At 39.2% G+C, this 11838-nt stretch overlaps 1 protein-coding gene across 1 annotated transcript in view; it reads left to right on the top strand.

Annotated features, from left to right (window-relative positions):
* npr2 (natriuretic peptide receptor 2) overlaps positions 1 to 9078 on the top strand; it is a 95417-nt gene extending 86339 nt beyond the window's left edge. The window contains exons 19-21 of the mRNA XM_005725655.2: positions 3310 to 3408; positions 6432 to 6523; positions 8536 to 9078. Of these exons, the coding sequence (XP_005725712.1) occupies positions 3310 to 3408; positions 6432 to 6523; positions 8536 to 8598 (254 nt within the window). The 3' untranslated portion in view covers positions 8599 to 9078. The remainder of the gene's footprint in view (positions 1 to 3309; positions 3409 to 6431; positions 6524 to 8535) is intronic.
* Positions 9079 to 11838: the final 2760 nt, after the last annotated feature.

The raw sequence follows: 11838 nt of genomic DNA, 5'->3' as shown, positions 1-11838 counted from the left end.
TCCAGTTTTAGTATCAGAAGCTTCAAGGTTTGCATTTGCAGCAGGATTTAGTAACATGCAGGTAAACATAAACATATGAAGAGCAAATGAGTGACTACATCTGTAATGAAATGCCATCAACAGTCATCGCAATAGTTTTGCTTTAATTAGATGTGCTTTTCTAAACAGGGACCGTTAGCTAGATGGAACAGGAAGCCTTATCCTCGATATTAAAGTTGGGAGAGCTTCTGTATAGTCAGTATCCAGTCAATATGTGTATATGTGTCTTTCTGGCTGCTGTTACAACCAAATTTCCCCTTGTGGGACAATTAAAGGATTATTCTATTCTATTCTAATATCCAATACTCTCAGCTGCAGGGAGGTCACAGAGGTATCAATTATTATTATTTGTTATTTGTGCCAGCATTACTGTTTCTTATATGTTTTTCCTGCAATTTAAGAGTGGGAAGTCAAATTCATTTTACATCAGGGCCATCCGTGCAAATCCAGTAGCTGCACATTTAATCCCTGCGATATCTCAATATAAAGAAGTGTAATATCAACAGCACGTCTCAGTTTTACTATATGATAAGGAAACGCTGCTCTGCTTAATGGAAGAAATGTTGCAGCACGACTCTTTGGGCTTAAACTGAAAGAAATAAATGTGTTAAATTAAAGGTTCTCATTGCCCATACTGTCCTTTAATTATAAAGCAGAAAGTTTTTTTAATTAACAAAAAATTATATTTTATGTATTTATTCAAAATATTTTTATTGAGTATTTGTGGATATAGTTTACAGAGAAAAAAAGAAGAGGGAAAACACAGAGTGTTTACAATGAATACAAAACAGAACTTCTCATGTTGGAACATTGTTTTCCTCTCTTATTATTTGTATTTATTTAGTTTAAATGAAAACTGTTTATTTGTTTGTCTATTACTTTGGTAATTACTTTGACATTACTTTGGTGTAGTATGGACACCTATGGTTGAGGCCTGCATCAATAGGACAAGCTGTAAAATTTATGAAAATATAGTTAAAAGTCCAAAATGCATGTTCTCCTTCACATTTTCCAAAGATCTCCAGTGGGCCAGATTGGAGTTTTTGCCGGCCTGATTCTGGCCCCGGGCCTTATGTTTGACACATGTGATTTAAGGGTATACCCCAAAGCCCTCCCAGGGAAAATTCTGTAATTTACCTAACCCTGAAACATTATTAGGTGTGCCAAACAAAAGGCCTGGGGGTCAGTACTGGCCCTGCAAGCACTCCATTCTGGATGACAGTGGAAAAATTTGAAAGAAGGCAATAACTTTGGACTTTTAACTGTATTTTCATAAATTCTTCCTACTGATAAAGAGTTGGTTAGACATTGCTATTTATACTACAGGAAGGTAATTATGTAATAAATAACAAAATTGATGACAGAAAAGTTCCTGTTTTTCCACTATCTAATATAGAAACTTTTGTTTTTTTTATGGTAGCTAATACGTAGTTAAACTTCCTTAGGCTGACAGAAAGGGGAGTCTCTTTAGTCCAGCCCACTTAAGATCAAAGTGGGTTGTATGTGGCCTATGATATAAAATGACTTCGGTGATATAGGCCATGCAAGTGACCACCACCAGTGCCAGCATTTTGTACTTGTGCTGGTGTGTCTGCACTGCTCGTCACCATTACAAAACACCAGCTGGTGGTCGAGATGATCCATTCTCTCCCAGTCAATTCGACTGGTAGCAGAAGAAAGACGTAGGAGGAAAAAATGGTACTGAACGGGCAATCACAGTCAGTAGACACCAACATGAAACTACAGACTGGCAGATTAAATTTAATGCTACGCTAATAATAAATAATAGTACAATTATAATAAGATTAAATCCATGGATAGGAAGACCAGCAAATAGTTAACGATCACTTTGGGGGTCATCGATGATCAGAGTGATTATCGGAAACCCTAAAAAAATTGCCTTGAAAGGTTAAATAAGTCGACAATACCTGATCAGATCACATATGGGACAACTGAATAACAAAAAGCGGTAGGTACAGTTGCATTGGTCTCTTCCATGCTCACCCGCTTTTTTGAGACTTTTTTCTGTTGCTGTTATTCCATTGATGTGGCTACTTTCCCCACCGTGGCAGAAGATCACAATCTCATTATTAAATGCTCTTTGAGTCTATCGAAAGTTAATTGGCCCCAGATGGGAAGCTCCCTGGTAAAAAGAACGACCGTGACCTTTTTGAACAAATCAAAGATTCAAAAAGCTGAATCAGGCTACCTGAATCCTGCAATTGTGACAGCTTGTTCAGACATTATTGGGAACTAAGCAATGCACATTTCTCTGTCTCCACACACTCACTCCTTTAAAACTAGATGAGCGAGGCGCTTGTAGAAAGGCTGAATTATTCTAACTGCTTTTCATGCAGTAAAATTAGTCAGCCTCATGTGTCTCTTTAAGTCTCCGGGTTCTGATTTCTGAACGCCCCCACTTAAATGCTTTTTAATAACTGTTGAGTGATTCTTCATGTGTATCCTGGCAAAAACATAAAAAATAAATTAATAGTTTTTGGACTATAAAAGAAACATGTGTTATCCAGGGCATGAGATTAGCTAACAGTATCCAGAGCCTTTGTAAATTCCATTCTTCGAATACCCAAACAGATGGAGTTTAAAGGGGGGGATGTTATTCTTTTACTCATTTTCTGTCATATATGCATTGTCAGAGTGGTGGAGGCTCATCTTAAACATGACAATGAAATATGTACAAATAGATTCTGTGAGCTGAACATCTTTAAATGCTTTGTTTAGAGTTTTTTTTCTACTCTTAGCTCCGTATGATGTCAATGAAAAAGGACACTGCTAATATGGTCATCTCATGAACTCTGTGCTCCGAAGTGGCTGATGAAGAAAGTTGGCTTAAAAGGAGAGGAGCTAAAATGTCTTACTTCAGACAGAAGATGAATGTCTAAAATGTCTAAAAAAAACCTCCAGTCCAAGAGTAGAAATTAGGAGCTGGAAATGAGCACAAGAGCCCCCCTTGTTTTTTTTTTTTTTTAATTTGACGTAACTTATAAGAAGCTTCTTGCAAAGTATTTAGACTGTGTCAGCTCATAGAGGCACTGTTTATGTTCTAGTTCAGCAGCTGAAACGATCCAACATGCATAGGCTGGCACTCAGTGTCGTCACTGTAATTTAGAGCAGTTTCCTTTCACTCACACCTCTGTCTTCATATTTAACATTTCCCCTGAGGTGTGGTAATGACAGAGCTTCCCAGCTCCTCAGGTATGATGATTGTTTTTCCTTGGTAAAATCTGACTATATTTAGTGTTTGTTTTACAGGCCCAGTGTGTGCCGGCGTGGTGGGGCTGAAAATGCCCAGATACTGTTTGTTTGGAGATACTGTCAACACGGCATCCCGGATGGAGTCGAATGGAGAGGGTGAGTGTCACTGGGTTTTTCCTCTCTGCTGTCTGTTGGATGTAAAGCTGGCGTCACTACGTAAATCTGGGTTTTCAACAGAAGGAGTAACACGCTTCGTACAAATCTTTGCAGTGTTGAAGTTAAAAAGGACTCGTAGCTTATTCTTATTCTTGTATTGCAGCTGCTCTGTATTTAATTAACTTTTCACTTCTTTTAAACACTTTGTGCACTGCTGGTGATAAGGTCCATAAAGAAAAACTCAAACAGAAACAAAGCCGATAACACAAAGTCCAACGGTAAGCAACAAAAGGAGAAAACAAAAACTGGGAAACATGAAAGCATGGAAGACAGAAACTAGAAACAGGAGGCTAACAGGGAGAAAAGGCGACTCTCTGACAAAAAGAAAACCGGAGACAGGACTAAAGGCTTCTTTCCCATTTCTCTAATCTGTGCCTCCTTATCTCCTCCGTCCTTCTCCCTGTGACTGTGTAAGTTAATCTCAGTACTCCAGGATGAAGGATGTCTTAAATGGATCACGAGGACAGAGAAGAGAGGAGGAAGACACAGATGCATTTCCTTTTAACTTTAATGTAGAGGTGTGGCAGACAGCTGGAATAAATTAACCATAATGACAACTCATCGTAGATGAGCAAACTTTCTTTACCTGTTTGTTGGTCTGTGAATAAAGCATCAAGCCATATTATTAAAAGTACCCTTGAATTTAAAAAAGATGCCATAAACACATAAAACACAAGATTAGCCACAGGTAAAAACAATGAAGGTGGGGCGGACATTCACAGAGGAGGGAAACAGCAACAGGAAATAAAAGAAAGCTTTTCTTCCAATTAAAATAGGAAATAACAAAAAGACAAAAGTTTTGTCTGTTACTATTACCAAACATGGCCACAGAGACAGGAGAAAGACAAAAGATGAGCAAAAAGAAGACTAGAAGTAACTGAAAACCAAGACGACCAGTGCAAACATGCTACATTATGATAGCAGGGAAAAAATAAGCTACTGTTAGATAAAAGAAAAAGAACAGACTAAGAAACACAAAATAAATGCACAAACAAACTGGCCAACATCTAGCTTGATGTGCTTCTTGGCTTTTGGAAATCACACCAGTCTTAACAAGGCAGATAAAGTTGTGTCGGGCGAATCCGCACTGTAGCATGAGGCAAATTTAAAATTGAAATATTTACACAAACACAGGTTTGCTTCTGTTGACATCAGACAGGGGAAAATAGCATAAATTCTTTAAATGAACTGAGCTGCATGAAAACTTTGCTTTGTGTTTGGTCTGAATGCGACATTAGTCTCTTAAGGATGAATTATTGTGATCCAGTTGTTTTTGTCTTTGAATCTTACTGTTGGCTTTCCCTTTAATTTGCCACCCATCTGTAGATATAGAAAATCCCAAACTTGGTACTGTATTTGGTTTAGTTGAATATTTGAAAAGCTTTTTTAATGGGAAACTGAAATGAGAACTTTTTTAACCTCCTAGGACCTGGCGTCCACATATGTGGACATCACATTTTGGGACTTCTAGACCAAAATACTTAAGTTTTCTCTACAAGGGCCTGATATCCATTTACGAGGACGTTATACTGCCACTGTTCTATCAAAATGTAAAACGAATGTCCTCATATGTGGATCTCATTTTTCTCACAAACAAAAATTAGGTTAAAAAAAAAAATCTGGTAATTCTTTGTTTTTACATTCTTTAGGTCCCCATCAACCCAAATAGCAAAGAAAAATAAAAAATGCATGCCATGAAAGAGTTCGGGTCTTATGAGGTTAAGCATACAACTTCAGAATAGGCTGATTTTTTAAAAGTAAAATAGCTTTAATGTTTTCCAAGTTACAGACCTTCCTTGTAGTGGGTTGAAATTTGGCGTCTTTATATTCACTTTATTTTTTTCCACATCTAGCTTATGTTTTTTAATGCTTAAACTGATATAACCGTATATTTCTAAACAAATCTCAATTTGTCAAATTGCAAAATCCACAGGGATCCCACAAAGATCTATCCTGGGCCCGTTGATGTTTAAATTATAAGTAATGAAAAAGTAGTCAGCGCTTCCCACCTCACCCCATTAGAATAAGCTAAATTTTATTTTCTGAGATACAGGACCCACCCCAAACTTGAAAACATGCCTTTTGGGTAAACTGTAAAGGGTCATATCACTATGTGAGACACAGTTATAATCAAACATTTACTTATAACCATCATGCACATGGATTTCATAATGATTTTGGGCTTGTAATGATTTCTTTGAACTGTTCTTTTTCCAGGGTAGAATGATTGTACAACATCTTTAATTACTTTAGAGAAAATCCAAAATTAAATTGTGCACTGATTTTTTTTTATTAATTAAAGATGTATGCTTTAGCTGTAGCTGTAGGCTGGCAAATCAGGAAACAACACTGAGGTTGACATTTTGGACGTGTCCCATTGAACAAACAAGAACCAGACTTCCAGAATTAACAGCAGTAAATAATAGACCCTTTATCACCGCACGCAGGACCTGTTCATCTCTGTCTCTGACTCATTTCTTAATGAGTTTTGATGGAAGCACTCCTGAGGAAAAATCTGATTTGTGAGCTAATTATAAGCCGCGGTGACCTGCTGCATCTGATGCTGTTCGTGCTGACATTTCTTTTCTTAACTGGCAGTGACAGCAGTACCGTGTTATGAATCTATAACTGGATATTTTGCGAGTGAATCTTCAGATGTATCGATTAACTGCTGAGGTCCTTCCTGTTTTGTGCCTCCTCTGCTAAATAATTGATGGCACTTACAGCTAAGGGCCCTTAGCCAGCGATTAACAGTGCAGCTTCATGGGCAAGAATTGCGTCTCACGTCCCTGCACTGTGTGCATTATTAGAACAAAACAATACAGATTTTCATCACCGTTAGCATTTTGATGCATTGGCTCATCTCCACAGTTTTCCTGTGAGCTGTTATCTTGAGGTTGGAGATGAAAGCAGATATGTGAGCTGTTATTTGTCATTCACGCTGTGTTTGATGTCTCTTCTAGCCTTAAAGATCCACGTGTCCTCGGCCACCAAAGAAGTGCTCGATGAGTTTGGTTACTTTGATCTCCAATTACGAGGAGACGTAGAAATGAAGGTAGGAACCGTCATCTGAATGAAACCAAATGAAACCTTTGCCTTAAAAGTGAGTTCATATGTATTGTGAATGTTAATAAAAATAAATAAAGAGCAATGCATGATACATCACTGGTTTATCAGTGACGTATCATGCATTGCTCTTTATTTACAACAAATGATTTTCATTATACATCAGCCTGTGGATTATTGGTTTAATTAACTGATTAATATGTCAGCCTGTAAACTCAAGGCTGTAACTATTAATGAGGATGCTGGGATTGATTTTAACATCCCAAGGAGGAGAGATCAATATCTTTAAATGAGACAAGTTCTTAGGTAAATAAATGAAACACAGCACCACACCAGATGCCACTCCTATATGCTAAGGAAACTGAGGCTGGCATTCACAGAAAATGTAGATTCGAAAATATTGCCTGGTCTGATGAGTCTCGATTTTGCTGCCACATTTAGATGGTTGGGTCAGAATTTGGCAGACATGACATAAAAGCATGGATCCATCCTGTCTTTTATCAACAGTTCCGGCTGCTGATGGTAGTGTAATGGTGTTTGGGATACTTTCTTGGCACACTTGGGCCCCTTAGTACCAACTGAGCCTTTTTTAAACACCGCAGCCTGCCTGAGTAATGTTGCTGACCATGTCCTTATATTTATGAACAGAGCGTACCCATCTTATGATGGCTGCTTCTGTCAGGGTAACGTGCCATGCCAAAGCTCAAATCATCATTGTGATGTTCAAACTGTTTTTTTGAACATCACAATGAGCTGACTGTACTCAAATGGCCTCCACAGTCAACAGATCTCTTCTGCCTTTGGGATAAGTTAGAACAGGTTTTGCATCCTGGATGCACAACTGGCAAAAACTGCAACAACTGCTTGATGGTTGCAGCAGTTGATGGAGAATGGATCAAAATCTCTGAGGAATGTTTCCAGGTCGTTGTTGAATCTATGACATGAAGAATTAAAGCAGCTCTGAGGGCAAAAGTTGTTCCAACCCATTACTAGCTACATGTACCTAATAAAATGTTGTCAGGAATCGCTGTGCGGCAGGCAGGAGTTGGACCCAAAATGCAGCCACTCAGGCACGAGGTTTAAACACAACGAACTCAGCTTTATTGCTGGCAGGGGAAAGTCTTACGAAACTAAACTGGAAAATGACAAACTAAACTCACAGGGAGATCCACACAGCATGAGGGACGACGCGACACTGACTCAGACACTGACACAGGGTTTAAATACACTGGGAAGTAACGAGGGGAATGAGACACAGAAGGAGGGCACAGCTGGGAGAAATCAGAACTGACGAGACAAGCAAAGCTTGACACATTCACATAAGACCCAGACCTTCAAAGTAAAACAGGAAGTATAACACAAACACGCGAACTTGACACGGTGGAGACAGCAACTAAGAAACACAGACATAAACCATAAAGCTGAGGACTCTAAGAACCGAAATACACAGACGGAAATACTAAGCTTGGAACACAAGAAACTAGACTCGAGGGAGTAACAAAAGACCAACCATGAGAACATAATTCACAATACAGAGTGACAGAAAACAAGAAACTCAAACATGCAAAGACACAGACGTACACAGAACAGAGGGGACACAGAGAAATATGAAGGGCAAGGGATCAAAACTAGAAACCATAGAATAAATTACAAGAGTACAAGATACAAGAATCACAAAGAACTAAAAACGCTGGGTCAGGAGACCCAGGATCCTGACAAATGTAGATGAACTGGTTACCTCGTATTAAGTCTAACTTGAACACTTGAAGGTAAAAGCAGCAATCAAAAGTGGTTTAATAATTTTGAGAGGTAAATCATTTAGGAGTAAATATCCTTTCACATTTATCTATAGTCAGAATATATTATATAAAGTGTCATATGTGAGCAAAGGGAGACTTAAAAGCTTTATAGTGTCACCTTTAAGCAAAGGTCAGCAGAGGATACCAACGCCTCCACTCTTCATCTCCATTGATGAACTTATTGATTTCTGTGTTTTTCCAGGGCAAAGGCAAAATGAGAACGTACTGGCTTCTTGGGGAGAAGACTGATGTGTATGTTATCTGAGAGGCCTGCTGATAATGTGAGAGCAGCAGTGGTGGAGACGCCAGCAGAAGCTCCAGTGGCCGAGCCACTTCTTTTATTTGTTCTAGAATAAGTCTTTAATGGTGATTTCCCTGCAGAGGAAAGGTGAACGACACCCTACAACAACAACAAAGAGGGAATTCCAGGTATATTTATTACCTGCATACTGAAACTGCAAAAAAAGAGAGATTAAAACTGTAAAGTTGTTTTTGTATGAAGAATTTCTGTCCTGAGAGTGGGTACTTTTCACTGATAAATTCTTATTTTTTGTGCTTTCTATATTAAAATTTGTATAATGTGTTTGAAAGTCAATGATGTATTCCTATTTCCATTGAAGTGTGCAGGCACGGTGCTGCAATCGATGTCACTGCAGGAGGTTCAGCCGTGTTACACAGTGCAAGATAATATGTATATATGTATATCCAAGATACTGTAAAATATTTTGTTCAATAAACTCAGTAAAACACACTTCTTTTTAATGTATGGACCAGGGACTATTTTTACATTATTGGATTTCTTTTGTGGTGTTATTGATATTTGCTTTCACAAAGGGTGTAATGTGAGAAAAGAGCCCTTTATTTCCAGCATTACAAATCTTCCTGACAAACACCCACTTTCAACTCAGAAGCAATTCATAAATGACCTTCTACGGTCCCCTCAAATATCGAGTGTCCCTCTAATCCATTGCATCTTTAAAAAAAAATTACGTGCAGCAACCAATTTACTAGAGAGGCACTCTAACCTTTGCTGTTAACCTTGGAAGATTAATTGGTTAACGAGGTAGGTTGAACCAAAGCAGGTTATTCTGTTATCTGCTTTTATTTTCATATTTATTTCTCTTAACTTCTACTTCCTGTCTACCCAAGACCAACCAAACTAGTGAGTTTTCTTTTTTCGTTTCCAAATTTTTCATTTGGAAACAAAATAGAAATCGGTCACATGACTTTATTGATTTGGTTTAGTAACAAACAAACAGCTGACTTCCTGTTTCAGTTTCAGAGGAACTAACGGAGTAATTGACCGTGCGCAGATGTCTCAGGCCAGCATTTCAGTTTTGTTTCTGAGACCAAGAACATTTTTTCATATTTCATTTATTCATATATGTTTATTTGTACTAGGAAACCAACATTATTCAGTGATACCCAGACCCTTTTGCAAAGAAAATGTTTATACATCCACCCTGCCGAGGTGAGCAGTACTTCATGTTTTTCCTTGAGGGGTCAGCACAGCAGATCGTCTGCCTCCACCTCACCCTGTCTCTACTGTTGCATTCTACTCAGTCACACCAACCGTCCGCAGGTCCTTCACTACATCCACGAATCTTCTCTGTGGTTCTCTTTTCCTCCTCTATTCTACGTCCCACCTTGACCTATGGTCATGAGCTCTCGTTTAGAGGTAGGGTGAGGAGTCCAGTCCTTTTGTAACGGACTCAGAAGAGCCACTACTCCTCCACATTCAAATAAACCAGCTGAGGTGGTTCAAGCATCTGATTAGGATTCTTCCTGGGTGAGATGTTCTGGGCATGTGCCACCAGGAGGAGGTGACCCTGGGATACCCCCAGGACAGGTGGGGTTACATCTCTTGGCTAGCCTGGGAATGCTTTGTTGTTCCCCTAGATGGCCTGGAAGAGATGGTGATGACAGAAGACACATCTGATATTAATTTTGTGAACTGTGGTCCCAATTAGTGCATGCTTTAGGACGGGACTACCTTATGATTGACAGGTTGTTACCCTATGAATGAGCAGTATTGCTGAGTTTTACTAAGTAATGGGTGTAATGGGTGCATCCATTTTTTACATCCAGTCTATCACTTTACATTTCCTTACATACTGAGTGTGCTTCAGTAAAGCAGAGCATTGTGTATCTGCAGCCTGTGGACAGACAGCGAGGAGGAAACACGAGTCGGCAGCAGACAGCTGTGTTTTGGTTGTAATGACATCACCGCTCATTAGAGGCTCATCAGTTTTTGAGCAGGTGCACGGGTGTGTGTGCGCGCGCGAGCGCTCGTGCAATTGTCATCTCTGCAGGATAGCATATTCCCCTCATGCACGGCTGTAATTACCGCCCACTTTCTTGCAGTGACATGCCACATCCTGACACCAGTTAGAGCCACATAGAGGGAATTGAGGGTCTCCAATGAACCCCACGCCGAGCTTCCCTCAGCTGACCTGGCTGTCATCCAATCATCTGTTACGTTCTGCTTTTGCCACATATAGATCAGACCTTTTGTTACACGAACTGCTCCGAGTTTACACAGAATAACTTTGTGTCTCTTTAAGCTCTGGAAAACAGCTTTGGTGAATTCCAGATGCAAGATATATGCATATTAAAAAACGAGAAAAAACTAAAAACTAAAAAACTATAAATAGGAGCAATATCAGCGTTTTAGCTTCGTAGGGACTCTTGCTATTTCTGGCCGCAATCTCTGTAAGAATGACAACGTGTTTTTTTGTGTTGAACACAGAATTTCTTTGATCTCAGTAGTTTATAGCTTTTGAGGATTTTGCAGATAGTTTCAGAGAAACAGTAAAAGCCAAAAAGCCAAAATTCTGCAGATTAAAATAAAGAGCAAAAAAACTGCAGTTCCTCTGATGGCCACTTGGGACTTTATCCAAAAGTGAGTCAAATCCCCACCCATACAATAAAGCTCCTTTCGCTGCTCTGTTATTGCCAATCAGAAAATCATTTTCCATGTAACCTTTATGGGTTCAAGTGTTTGTGCAACCACAACTATTGCCATCTGATGGCCTTTCACGTTGGTCTCAGTTTCTGACCTTGAAGCTACATCCATGTTTTATACTGTCTATGACCCAAACTGAAGCCCAGACTTATTGGCTGATCCACCCCTCAGAGATATCACAGCACCAACAACACAAACACAGCTGAGGCATCCAGTTCAGTGACTAGAAAATTCTGGAGATGAAGCCAAGTGGACGCCAGAGTGGACGCCAGCATAAACTATTTATATAATTTTCTGTTTGTTCCAGGCTGTAAACATGTTGGTCATTTATAAAGTTACTAAAAGTTTTCACGACTAGATTTCAGTAGTTTGCCAGCTGCAGTCAACCGAGTTCTGTTTTCTTATTCGTCACAATTCAAGTGTATAATCCTAGCTATGGCGTCTGCTATAAGACAAACAACCTTCCTTTCATATCAAAAATCCTTGAAAGAGTAGTTGTCAAACAGCTAACAGATCATCTGCAGAGGAATGGTTTATTTG

Source organism: Pundamilia nyererei, unplaced genomic scaffold (genome assembly GCF_000239375.1).
Source record: "Pundamilia nyererei isolate P.nyererei 1_Seehausen unplaced genomic scaffold, PunNye1.0 scaffold00016, whole genome shotgun sequence".
In the NCBI taxonomy this organism is placed as follows: Eukaryota; Metazoa; Chordata; class Actinopteri; order Cichliformes; family Cichlidae; genus Pundamilia; species Pundamilia nyererei.
The sequence above is the reverse complement of the archived record's forward strand: the minus strand, read 5'-3'. Positions and strand labels throughout refer to the sequence as shown.